Source organism: Procambarus clarkii, chromosome 31 (assembly GCF_040958095.1).
Source record: "Procambarus clarkii isolate CNS0578487 chromosome 31, FALCON_Pclarkii_2.0, whole genome shotgun sequence".
NCBI classification, from domain to species: Eukaryota; Metazoa; Arthropoda; class Malacostraca; order Decapoda; family Cambaridae; genus Procambarus; species Procambarus clarkii.
In genome coordinates this window covers 19774725-19789288 of record NC_091180.1, presented here as the reverse complement: position 1 = coordinate 19789288, position 14564 = coordinate 19774725, and the positions used below count along the sequence as shown (strand labels likewise).

Genomic DNA, 14564 nt, shown 5'->3' with positions numbered 1-14564 from the left:
AGCATCTTGCAAAATACATGCATGTATTATTACAACCAACAAATTACATAATTTTTGTTAAGCATTGTGTGACAAGTAATATGCACATCAGAAGCCTAGGAAGATCAACCTTCAGCAATACCCTCTCTGGAAAGACCACCTCATGTGAAGCAGCATGGTATGCACCTTTAAGTTATTTCAGAGATTTCTACTGTACTGTAGTTACCTTCTGACAACAAAGACTAAAAAGATCCTTCACATAATTTAACTGTAACACATTGATAAAAAATACATACTGCACCAGTAACCATAATAAACCTGGTTTCCATTACCTTGAGTACTTGTGTGAGTATGTTCCCACTGGGCATGGCGAACATTGTTGCTGCTGCTCACTACGGTGCATCCCTGGGGAACACGCCACTGTCAAAGTATAAACCAAGGTTAATTTGCAATGTATATTGATTTTCCAAGGGTGAGCAAATATTCTGTACATTTATCTGAACAAGTTATATTTTAAGGCTTTGTAAAGACCCCTCTGAAACTATAAAGGAATTGCTATAAAATTAGGGAAAATATTATTGCTGTAAATGTTATGGGACAATGGTGAAAAACAAATTTCTATGATACTGTGTTCATTTTCCAGAGTCAAACCACTGCATTCTTGGTTTAATTTTTATATAAAAATCTGCCACTTGCATCAGAAACTAGGCTTCAAGCGTGCAGTATATGAAAAATGGTTATCTGAGCAAATTCACTTGGTGAGATATCATGCCCTTATGCATTATTCTTCTGTCTACAGGGAAACAAACTGTTTGCTCAAGCAGGGTGACATTTGAGACACCAGTGTTCCAATAAATTTTCCAACTGTCCCCCACAGCACTATTTAATGATTTATTTATATACAAGAAGTATAATGTCCTCCCTTCTAACCTTAAAATTGCTAAGAAGCACCCAAGGAAACGCTGAGCATTGGGAAAACCTTGAAGTTGCAAGTTTCAGGTTATATACACACAGACTTGGGAGTTTATTCAGGTTCACCTCTGGGGATGAATTAGGACACAGCCCTTTTCATACAAAATCATAATACTAGGGGTTGACAAAAGAGCTTGTCAGTCCAATCATGGACAAAAGCTGTTAGACTAGCAGTAGCAAAACTGGGTGAGGAGATTATATCTGAAAGACTAGTCAAGAAGCTTGGTGTCCAACACAAAGCCGCTGCAAACTGGGAACCAGGAAATTCTCTGAACTCTCAGGTGAATCTGAACATGACAATAAGCTTCTTAGAGATCCAGACACAAGGCAAGAGTAAACTGAATGAACCTGACTGATCACAAGGGGTGTGATGACAATACCACACACTAGAAAATGAAGAAATGACAACGTTTTGTTCCAGCCTGGACCATTATGAAATTGTCCCTTCATTTAAAAACATTAGAAACTTACCCCAGTTAATACCCATTGTTTCGTGTCCCATTATGTGTTGAAACATCTAATACCCTGTTAATAACCCCTTTGGTATACCACTTCATTAATCCATTTGTGAGCTTTGATCATGTCATCCTAAATCTTCATTTCCTTTCTATGTTGGTGGTTAAGGAGGCCCTTCGTTTAACAGAGAACTCTCAGGTTTAAGTTAGTATGGCTAGAAAGTAGGCAGAACAAAGGAAACCTTGGAGGGCATTCTTTCATATTCGTTTTCCCACCTTTTGGATTCCGCTTGATTTCTCGACAAAGTACTGGATCTCCTTTTGAGAATCTTTCCCTGAAGATTTATCTTCCTCTCGACACCACAAGCGTAGTTCTTATCTTGTAACTACACTTATGTAATTACAGATTCCTCCTTGAATCCTTACACCACAGTGGTAGTTTGCCAGAGTGCAGCTTGGTGACCTTCATGTTGCCAAGTTGTGTCTGGTATAGGCCTCTGGGTTTGATTTTGACTTTCCTCTTACTTGATCTGTTTACATTATTAGCACCATCATGATCTAATGATAACAGTTTAGAGAGTTTCCACCCGAGTTTGTACACAACGTTGACCTACCCAACAGTTGCCGATCCTATCTAGAAGTGACTTGAATCTTGCCGTAGGAAACAACTGAGAGTACTGTACTGTGTTACTAGGAAAAAATGATATTCATGAACTTAAAAACTTGCTACAGCCTCTCTGATATGTGAGTACAGAAGGTATGTATATTTAGTTATCCATTATATTAGTCCTTAAATATTACATAATGCAAATAAAAATGATAAAATTTTAATAGTATGAAAGACAAAAAGTCCTTATCACCATCCTTGGTGTATATATATACTGTAAAATTGACCTTATGATGGAAATGAACTTCGGATCCCACAGCTTCCAACAATGCTGGAAATTATGCCATCCTAAGACAAGAGGTGAAAGAATCTCACATTTTTATTTACATCCATTTCAAGAATGTCAAACAATTCAGAAAAAGGTGAATAAAACAATTAGGGAAGTACTCACAGCATACATTAGGATGGGCTTCCCTCCATTCAAACCCGGGCAAACAGCCTTCACCTGGTCGGCCTGGAACGGTGGCTGTAGAAGACCAAATTTAAAAACCAAAATCAGAAATTAAAGCAGGTCAGAAAATACTCCCAACATATGCACATACATTACACATACAGTACAATGATGCTTTGTTCATGCGCATTTGAAATATACTGAGCTTTTTCATTATCATTGATATTTTCTCTTGTGTGACAACAGAACACATCATAATTTATACTACATAAATACAAAGTCCCATTTTGGAATACAGTGAAGTCTCGTTCCAACAGATTGGCATGCAGTAACTGGGACTAGACCCAGTGATGGGATTCAGCCGGTTCACCCAAATAGGTTCTTAAAATTTCCAGAGTTTACTGAACAGGTCCTTATTCTTTTCAGGCCATACATTGCTTTCTTAAAAATGATTATACAGTATACAGGTATTTTATAAAAAATGCTGAATACATAATTATTAATTTTATGTAAATGTGAACTGTGCAGGTATAGTATAATATTTGAAATGGTCAGCAGGTTATTACGTAAACAAAAAATTATACTTTTACGCAAGTATAATGATGTGGTACGTCATGGCTTGCCACTCAGATATTATGCAAGCGGTACACAGTGCACAGGTGTAAAGCTGGCTGGCTTCAATTTTCAGTACACCCATAGACATAATAGTGGTTGGTCGTAGTCAGTGTGTTTCTCCTGTTCCCATTCATATATTTTATTTGTTCCATGTACACTGTATACGTAAAGTAATACTGTAGTTTACTGTACTTTTAACACCATATAATTATTTTAGTCATGAGTAGGTACAATACTGTACAGTAATTAGATTTAATAATTTTTATGTTGCAATACACAACACCAATGATAGCAAACATTTTCTTATTCTGCTGTTGTATTCATTCTATCGGTAATTCTGTAAATAGATTTGTTAAAACAGATCTTTGTTTCAGTCCCAGTCCCATTTTGGTTATGATTATACTGGACCTCGGAACCCAACAGGCTAAGTGTTGGAGGTACTGTAGCATGGGTGACCATCGGGGGTCCAAGAACATCGAACTGCGCTCAGGAAAGCTGCACATAACTGTACCACCATTGAGCACAGAGGCAGCCATATGAACAAGCTCACGCACATACACCTGACAAACACCCTACTGTGGAGCCCCACACCTTCCCAGAGAAACAATGCATGATTGTGGAACTTCATACTCCCTCCACACCTAACCAGAAACCCAGATTTACAGATAATATCCATAACTAATAAAATCTAATCCCATCACTGTTTCATAATTCAGTGTGGAATTATATTCGAAAGAACACATGTTTTCACACTTCCTTTTGAAGATATAAAATTCCATTTGAGTATCTTTTGTACTGTAATTCTTTGACTATTTCAGTTAACTAAAGTTTACTGTACATAATGATGTATAGATGTCATGAATGCAGCTGTGATATCCATTTAAATTTTAGTAACAGTATTTCTGCATTTAAATAAAACAAATATAGGAAGAAAATGAAATTCACTTACGTGTGCAGACTGGGAGTTCCGTGCTGGGGTTCCATCGTCCGGTGGAAGAACCACATATGTAAAGTGGAGTGGGAGGATCCTTGATCATGACGTAGCCTGGCCGGCACTCAGGCCGACACATCTGCCCCCACGGCAACTTTGTACACACCCAGAGCCCTCCTACTAAATGCCCAGGCTCTCTGCACTTCACACCACCCAACACCTTGGCTGCTGTGTGGTTACAGCCCACCAAGTATGTATGTTTAATCATGGTTTATATAATGGTACCATATTTAGTAGCTGCATACATAATTTATGATTACTGTAAAGTATGATCTATTTCCTAATAAAAGAATGGATCATTTTCAGTGTGCAAGTTTAGGATGACAGTACATATACCCTGTAGTTAGAAAAATCAGAAACATGGGTGAAAAAGATTACCTGGCTTGAAATCATCAAGTAATTTGGCACTAATGTATTTGCTTTTTTGTGTAGGATGAATCTATTCGGGAAATTGTTCAATGGTAAGGTACAATTTCATTGTACTACACAATAAACCAGCATTGAATATAATGAAATGTCGCATTTTGCAAGGCCACTCCTGGTAAGGCCGCATTTAGCTTCCTGTTGCTACAGCCTGGCAATGATGCCAAAGTGCCTATCAGGGGGGACTAGGACTAGAAACTATCCCACTCAAAAAGATGAAGGTGAGCCATGGAATCAGAGATCATAACAGAATCAAGCACAAAGCCAACCAGAAAGCCAAAGCAACTGATTGAGAAATTTTGTGACACTGAGGAAAACAACACAATCATTACTGCAGACAAAAAACATAACCATAACATGACTGCCTGACATCAGAAGGCAGCACAGGTGACCCATAGTCTCGGCCACCTGCTGCTGCACCATTCATGATCCATCTGAGACAACCAGCCTACTCCCAGGGAAAAGGATTGAACAAGGTCCTACTGAGTGGCCAATTGGAAAGAGGTGTTCCATTACATTCAATGGTGGATTTCTTGGAAGGCTACCATCATGAAGGCTTGGTAAAGGAAGCCAATCATTCTGCGAGAGAGAACCAACCAGAGATGAAGCCCAGAATCCATCATACCCAGCATGTTATCTCGGCCAGAAACCCCATATATGCTCTCGCAGGAAAAACACCAGGTAGAAGCTGACACCAAATACCAAGGACAACAGTGCCCAGTAAAACCACTACTACAACACAGTCAAGAGACTGCTTGTTAAATCCAAGACAATATGGTCCCCGCATCAACTGGGCCAATCCAGCTCAACAGCAGTCTGATCACCTTGACCCAGTGCCAGCTGGCCAAACACTGCCCAGGGCCCAGAAGGCCAAACACGGCCTCAGGGAAGGCCAGCAGTCCAATCACAACTTTAGGGGAAGTGACCAATCAGATAAACATGGCTAAAGAGGACATTAATAAACATAATTAATATGTTTTAATAACCTTAAAACAAAATGCCAGTAGTGTACTTTATGATCTAAATAATGACAAAACTTTAGGCCAAGTTACAAGTTGTATCAAGAATCTGTAATTTATCAATTAATTGGATTACAGATCAAATAGATATCTGGATTACTATATTACTTTGAAAAACTTCATCAGACTGGGAGACAAGTATTAGTCAGTACTGTGGATGCATGCATCTTAATAGCAACACTATTAGTCTAATCCCGTCACTTATTTATTACTTACTGTACACTAATAATACAAATGCACAAGTATTCTGTACCCACAGTGACTCAAGAGTTCTTTACTGAACACCAGACTCGTTCCAATTTTGAACTACTGCAAAATACTATACTAACCACTGCACTACACTGTGTGTGGAGGAAACGACGACATTTTGGTCCGTCCTGGACCATTATCAAGTCACAATCCACTTGATAATGGTCCAGGATGGACCAAAACATCGTCATCTCTTCAATTTCTAGTGTGTCATTTGGTCAACACATCACCTGTAAGTTACTATTGGACATGACAGACTATTCTTTACTGTAGGGATGCAAACTCTTATCACACAGCTTCATTGCTCATGTTATAATTTGACTCTGGTCTGAGTTCAACAAATGACACAATCTTTGCAGTGAGACCATTTATCACAACCTGCTATATAAATGTTTAGTATAGTGTAACTAGTAAGTTGTACAGTATTTGTCATGGAAGATAGTTTATTGTTAGCATTTGCAAGTTAAGCAAACATGTACTAAATGAAACAAGACAGTTCTGGCGAAGTCAATGCAAAGTTCTCTACGAGTCTGTAGGTTAGAAAAAATAATGGTTAAAGGATATTAATACACTATTATACTACAGTACAGTACTATACTACAGTACAATATTAAACTACATTACAGTATTATACTACAGTACTATACTATTAAACTACATTACAGTATTATACTACAATACAATATTAAACTACAATACAGTACTACAATATGTACTACAAGATTATACTACAATATACAGTAGCATTATACTACATTTTGATCTCAAACTCAGCTATTCAAGTGGCTATAGCTGTATATGTTGCCATACTGGTCTTTTGGGTGGCAACTGGTGGTGGAAGTGGCAGTGAGCATTTGGGCATGAGTGCACTGCAAACACAAGTCAAACACCCTGACGTTGAGCGCGTGGGCGTGGGGACGTAATGTGTGGCCTGGATGCTGAATCAGACTACACATGCAAGCATAAATTCTGGCAGGGTTATCTCTTCTACTAAAGACATGGATGATTATTCATTCAAGCTCAATGCAATTCAACATAGTATCCAAATATGATACAAATTAATAGGAAAATATAAAATTTAACTACCATAATTAAATCAAATGTATCTACAAATCTGGCTATTGAAAAAATTACAAATATATTTAAAACATATGGTATTCAATTATGTACACACAGTGAGAATGGAGCATTAAGTTTAAAGAAATGCTGGCTTATGAGCCGTCCCTCTACAGAGCTTTGCCGCTGGTACTGCAGTCTTCCCTACGTTGTAAGGTCTCTGGACTTGTGCAGCTTACTGGGAACCGGGACCAGAATTTGGTTACTTCAAAAGAGGTAATGGGGGCATGTAGGATCTTGAAATCAAACATATAATAGAGGTGAACTGCTAAGTAAATCATTTGGCAAAACCAAACAAACCACATCTCTTAATAAGTTTAAAAATAAGTGAAGAAAACAAGGTAAACAATAGTTGGTAATGGACAAATAACCAAGGTTCTAACTCACCCAGCTGCCAAGGATTAGCAGCCCTGGTCACCTAGAGCCCCAATCGCCACCTTCCTCACTCATGAGCAACTCAAAACTCCCCCAAATAGCACAGGAAAGAAAGGGATAACAGGATAGGACTGGGAAGTGACTGAGGGGTTGCTTATAAAGTAGTATTTCATTACATTCAATGCACCATTTCTCTATTTCAGCAGCTCCCCGATCTTGCTCACAATGGTGCCTCAGAGGATAGCAATTTTGCCGAAAGGAAACAAGATGGAAATGTTTTACTACGAGAGAAGGTAGAAGATCAGGGCTCGGAGAAGAGAAGCTACAACAGAGCTTCCCTGCCCAAGCATCATAAAGCCTGCTGAAGGCAAGAAGCATGCAAGGAGGAACAAGTGACCCACATCCTACTGACTGACGGAAATTCGGAGTCTGGAGACAAAAAACAAAAATGACCAAGAATGGTACCAAAGTTGCACAGAGGCAAACTGCTTGCAGTTTGCCTCTATGCAAACTTTGTGCAAACAAACAAATATAAAACAAATATATAGGACTGTGCAAACAAATATATAGGGGTAGCCTGGGGAGTCAGCCCTAGATGAGAGGTGGGCCAAGCTCTAGCTCTCCACCCCAGATGAGCTACAGCTTGGCTTGTTTACAAATTGCTAGCAATAATTTCTCTTGTTTTATTTCATTATTTCATAAAGAGCAGTGGTTCATTTTGTTTTACCTGTGACTTTCTGAGTAACTCACCTCAGTTGTAGGTTTGATTTCAAGATTCTTATATCCTACCCTTGCTTCTTTTGAGGAGACCAGATTTTGGTCATGGTTCCCGGCAGGCCAGACAAGTCTCGGAACCTGGTGTGAATAGGAGATCCTGCAGTACCAGTGCCTAAAGTTCTGGGAACTGCTTTAGGGGACCAGCACAAAACAGAAAATAAATTATATAAAATGATGTACCAGACAATACTTTTCAGTACATATTATACTTATTCAGTGTAGTGGGCCAGCCATCATGGAATTTTAAATTTTTGATGGCATTCTTTGTTAATATCAGTTATCCATGCTGGATCAATCAATAATTCAAAGGATGAGAAAGAAAGTTTTAGTGGATGCCAACCATGATTGCAAATCTGGTCACAATTGTCAAGTCCAAATTTGTGAGTAATTGGAATTTGCATGAATTTAGACCACATTCACTTGATCTATTTAATCTATCCAGAGAACATACCGGTATCTCTATATCATGCAAATATATGCAGCCTTTATAATTAAGCTAAACTTCTCTACTACACACAAATGCATGGCATAATAAAACAAAATTAAATTATTCGCAAAACAGTTGTTTAATTCAAAATTACAATGAACACTGTCCATCACTATGAGATTAAAGGACGCATTAATTATGAATCTACGTAATGCATCTAGCTAGGTGTATTACAATAAAGTAGACAATAGTGTTTTATACACCTGATTTAAGTTGCTTGACCACTCATATCATATATACAGGAGAAAGTAAACTTTAGGTTCTTTCTGAAGCACGCTCTGCTCTTTAGTTTACACCTGTGGGTTACAATTTCCAGATAGGCATTGAAAATTGAAGGTGACTTTGTCCAGGACAGTTTTCATGCAAACTGCCTCCCCCTTCCAGGCCTAGGAGTCATTGAGATATCTATATGAACCTGATCTTCCCAAATGATTCTTTTTTCTGGTGGTAAACACATGAAATATAAAGTTTCCGGGCATCTCTGCTTGGGGTAACACTTCAAGATTCTTCTCGGCTTAACTGGAGTTGGAGTGTGACATGGTTGAGTTCCGACTCTCATGCTCCCCTTTGCCTCTTGGATAGAGCCAGAGTGTGGTCCCAGCTCTCAGTAGGCCATGTCAAGGCTCACACACACACCTCATATGATCAGTAGGCCTGACTGACTGCACTTGCACCGTAGCACTGCACAGCTGGTCAAGGTATACAAAATGCCATTTGACTCCAAGTGACCTTCAGATAAGAATCTAATAGCATCCACCCATACCTTTCTGGTCATCCTATGAATGGCTTGCCAACACAAATGTCTGATACTGTAATGGCAAATAATGCTATTAAAAACTTTATTTACAGGGCTGGTCTACTAATGTACTTACCCTGGACTGTGATGGTAAAGGAACACTTTGCCCGGTTTCTGTAGGGGTCCATGGCAACATAGTGAACTGGATACGTCCCGGAAGTTAGACGTCTGCCTGGCTCCTAAAGATGATAAATGATTGAGGAGTTCACTTTCATTGCCATCAGTGTTATGAAGATAATGAGCATACTAATGAAATACAGAACACTTAATTTTAATGTTTGTAACATTTTCAACTGCCTTCTGAATATGATAAGTTATATATTAATACTGATAGGATTTTGTTGTTGTTAGATTCAGCTACTCGGAACAAAAAGTTCCAAGTAGCAAGGGCTACGGTGATTCCGTAATTACAGATAGGATTTAAATCATTTATATGAGGAAGCAAAACAGTGTAGGAGGGGATTTTAGCACAATGGAGTAATAAACGTAAAGAATATGTCAAAATGAATAATGTTTTGAATGAATGTTCTGAAAGAGATGCGAGGATAAGGCAATGTGTCTTCTTGGGGAGCTTTTATGGCTGAATTCTGATCTGTATGAACGTCTCCACATTTATGGCTTCAATATGATGAAAAAGAATTTCCTATTATCTCTCTTCCATTAAGGCTTGTAGAGTTTGAATCTGCTGCCTCTTGTCAGAGTTTTAAAGATTTCAATGAAATCAGCTTTATTTGCAAAAGTTGTTAGTCCTGGTGTGAGAGTTGATATAGTACTGGGATGATTATCATCATATTGCTAATCATCTTCCAGTGTGAAAATGTCTTTTTATTGGAAAGCTCTCCATGTCTGGATATAACAGTTCCGATAGGGAAGTACAAGGGACTTCAATTGCAGAATGATCACTTACTCCCTTGTCCTTGAACTCAAAAGATCATTTGATTATTTTTTTCTGGGAGGACCACTTCAGTAGCTTTCCAAGCTAAGTGCTGGTCCAATCAAGTTTCTGGGAGTTGCACCAGGTGAAAGACCCACCCATCTACCATGAGCAAAGGCCAGAATCTTTGTCTCTACAAGGCAAAGGTATCTTGGTGATCAAAAATCAAACCAAAACTGCAAAAAAACATCAACAGAAAGCATGAAGTCACCTGAGGCTCCACCTAGCCTGCCCTCTCACTCACTTGCTTCGTTACAACATCAAGGGCACAGAAGAGTCTGGCAGGACCCATCCTTTGCATCACACTGGATTCTTTGTTTTGCCAGTGGCCATTGCTTTGTTATTGTCACCAACATTGCATGTGCTTATCTATTAGTGACTACGGAGGAGTGAGATCTAGCTCTTTATGCACTGCCCTCTAGCCATTATACCTGGCATGCTAATTCCATCTGCTTACCACTCATACAGGGTACGAGATTTTCTTTACATTGCTGCAACTCAACTGCACGTCTAGCTTCCACCGATGTCCTCTTGTCCTACCTCATTTAAATTTAAATAGGCTTCCTTCGTCCACACCATCTATTCCCCTTAGGATCTTTTATGTAATGATAAAACCCTTGGTTTCTTTTTTCCTCTAAGGTTGTAAACCTGAGTTCCCTCAGCCAGTTTACATAGCTGAGCCTTCTTAATTCTGGTACTAGTCTAGGTGCAAACCTCTGAACTTTCTCTGAAGTTTATTTTTGTACTTCACAAGGTGCTGGTTCCATACTGGTGCTGCATACTGTATTTCAAGTTTGGTTCCACATTGGCAGTGTATGCGGACTTGAAACTTGTTTATATTCTTAAATGATGTTCTTATGTTTGCTAATTTCCTGCACACTTCTGATGTTAGTGTCAGGAATATATCCACTCACAGGTCTTTTTCTCTTTTTGTTTCTTGTGGTTTCCCATGTCTGTGTCTTGTTTAGATTTTTGAGAGAGTTGTTTCCACTTTCCCATTCATTTCCGTACTTGACTCTGCAGCTTTGATACAGGAGCTGTCTGTTTATGCAGGGCCACCTTTTTTCCTGGTGAAATATTGCTGGCCTTTGTGGGGGCAGAGGCAGGCCTGTGACCTATAGAATCAACAGGGTGTCTCGGCTTTTGAGACTAGCTGTTCACACTGGCCTTTACCGTGGTGACAACATTGGCCCATTTTATCTGCATAGCTCTGATGGTTTTTGCCCTTTGGCTCCTTTTTTTTTTTTTTGATGTGGCAATCCTAGCTGCCGAGGGAATTTGTATTCTGGCCTCCTCTGCCACCTATCCTATGCCACTCCTATGCCACCTTTGACTATCAAAAGGCTGGTTCATCGAGCTTCTGTTAGTTTGGCTTCCAGTTTCCTCCATTGGTACTGGCTCCTAAGTGGCATCAGACCTGCATGCACCAATGGGTGGAGGGTTGGTGTGTGGTATTTTCAGAGGCTGCTCCATCTGGAGCTTTGACAGGGGTGGTGGAGGCCTTCTGTTTCCTTTATGTTCCCCATATTTCTTAGGAATATGCTTGGAGGCCTGATATCCCATGGTTCAGGGGCTTCCCTGCTGATGCCTCATCTATTGCTGCTCATTTCCATGTTTTAGGGAAAGGATGTTGGCTCCATCTCAAGGACCTTTTCATCTACAGGGTGGAATAGGGGAAAACAACCTCAGAAGTTAAGGGTTGCCAAAGGGTCCATGGTTGCATTTTAACCCTCTCTAAAGTTTGGTGCCTGGCTCAGACATTTTCTATTATGTACAGAACTTGTCCTATTTTGCTTTGATTCTAACATTTTCTTTCTTTTTTGGCTAAAAACAAATCATCTGCCTTTCAGAAGGGTCCTTTAGCCATTGATGCTTGGCTTGTTCAGTTGGGGGTTTCCAGGCTTCGGGCTTCTGACAGGCCAATTAGATGTTGGCCTCTATATTTGGTTGTGTGAACCTTTGGCTTTTGGTCTGGAGCCAAGGCTCTTGTACTCTTCGGTAAGTCCAGGCCATTTTTTGTTTTATTAATCTTTTGTTTCTCTTTCATAGAAGCCAGCTTCTGCTATGGCACCATTGTCTTCCCAGAAATAAAGCATTAAATATAATGAAACATCTTTTCTGACGGGCCACTCAGTTTCTTCCCATACCTACTCTGTTGTTTTCTTTTCTGTAGGAGTTGGGGGGCTTTAAGTTCTAGCCGCTTGTGAATGAGGTGGGTGGCTAGTGAGAATCCCAAGTAGCCTGGGCTGCCATCTGGCAGTGGTTGGAAGCTAATAAGAAAGGAGTATTTTCTCAGCAGCAATGATTGCTTGCCTTTTTCTCTTCAGGGCTACAAATGACTTATTTTGATGTGCTATTGTTTTCTGGTGGTATCTTCTTGTTTTTCAATTGATCTCTGATCCCTAAGCTCCCTTCTTCTTGTACTGAAAGCCAGATTCTGGTCATGGTTCCTGGTAGACTCAAGTGAGTTTCAGAAGCCTGGTGTAATTTTGAGCTCAAAACTACCGAGTGGTCCGCTAGAGACCAGAATTTTCTTACATTCAATGTTTAATTTAAAATGGGTTGTAGATGATATCCACCCAATAAACAGTGCATAATGAAATTATCTACTGTAAGAATACAAGCTAATTCTTAACTAAGATTTAAGAAATTTCTCTGAAAGATGCTAATACTAACTAGAGATTTCCAGAGGTGAGCAACTTCCACATTATCTTTAAAGACTGGCTCCTTCCACAATACTTCAGAGCTCACTTCTCCATCTGATAAATGAACATTGAAAGACTTTGGGCAGCCAAATACTTGTGGATCCTCTTTATCTGTGGATACAAATATTAAATTACTTCTCTTTATTATAGAAATATCGTGACACAGTAAGACAAGATATATCTTGGTGAAAAATCTGTAAAAATTTCTTCCTCAAATTTTTCATGCCAAATAAGAATTTATGAATTTCTTATAATCGGTGGCATTATAAACAAAAACTTAACTAAGGGATACAAGACTGACCCACAACTTCCACAGTGAACGAGCATGCAGCAGACTCGTCTGAAACTGGAGAGCGGGCAACAAACGTCACCATTGTTTTCCCAGATGGCAGATCAGCTTCCAGTTGCTTTGCCCAGTCAGGAGCGGCATCAACATATCTGGGTAAATACATAATGAGATGCATTTTCTACTAAGCAAAACTAAATTACTGCACTTAGTCGGAGCAATAAGAATTTCCTTATACAAATGCTAGGTGATATACAGTATACTAACAGCATAATTTGCAATATCAAATTAATAGTTTCAAGAATGAATACAGCTGTAGAACAATAACAACAATAAAACTGACGAGATTTACACTATTAACTATATCGCTTTAGAAAGATATAAATTGTTGGAGTGTAATGAGTTGAATCATTACAGCGACCCCAGATTTAATGAATTAAAGCATATTCACAAATTTATTATCTTCTCACAAATGTTGTGTATACTACATAAATTTGTACCTTACACAAAATTCATATACTGTAAGATGACATGCTCTCTATTAACAGTATCAAAGCAAATATATACAATGCAAAGCAAACGAAGCAAACAGGTGTGCCAGACGTTATATGCATACACAGTGCTGTATTACAAATACCTACAGTATAGTACAGTGAAAATGTTAATACTGTATATGAACAGTATTCATATGATGACTTGTCTACACTATGTTTGGGGGTGAAGGAAATCATTTTTGTTGGAGGAGGGGAGGGGGAAGAATAAATTGGACATTCATTATTATTAATTTACACAATCGTTTCCTGCTGGAAGTATTTATAACAAAATCTAGGGTATTAAGTGGAAGCCACTGTCAGACATATGATGCTAGGAGACATTACTGTACTAGGCAGAAAAGACAGTTAATTGAAGAAAATACAGAATGCATATGTCAATTACAGGTGTCAATTAGGCAAGAGGAAACATTAGTCTACGAGTATTAAATATTTTTTGCTAAAGTTGAATCTAAAAATACAAAAACAATGGAAAATTTACATTATTCAAACCTTAATATAGCAAGAGTGACTTACAATATAAGTAGCTATAGCAAGGGTAACACTAACATCTATACAATACATACAACTTTATTTTGGCAAACCATTGTGGTACTGATTTCCACAGTGGTTTGCTACTGTTGGTAGTGTATAAACATGTAAACTAACAGAACAGAAACAAGATACTGTACTATAATCCAAGCATTTATTGGTATTTCCAAACATTCTCAAGGGTATGTCTTGTAATACAGAACAGTACAGATAAATAGCTTGAAACATCTTGTTTGTGTTCTCCT

At 38.7% G+C, this 14564-nt stretch overlaps 1 protein-coding gene across 9 annotated transcripts in view; it reads right to left on the bottom strand.

Moving 5' to 3' along the window:
- Positions 1-14564, bottom strand: part of LOC123758751 (fibrillin-2) — a 344156-nt gene that overhangs the window by 11864 nt on the left and 317728 nt on the right. For 6 of the 9 annotated variants that reach the window (XM_069334438.1, XM_069334440.1, XM_069334445.1 and 3 more), the window contains 6 exons: positions 13253-13389; positions 12923-13062; positions 9389-9491; positions 4029-4238; positions 2465-2539; positions 312-399 (listed from right to left, as the gene is read on the bottom strand). In XM_069334438.1, coding sequence (XP_069190539.1) covers positions 312-399; positions 2465-2539; positions 4029-4238; positions 9389-9491; positions 12923-13062; positions 13253-13389 — 753 coding nt within the window. The other 3 variants (XM_069334441.1, XM_069334444.1, XM_069334446.1) reach the window with 2 other exon arrangements.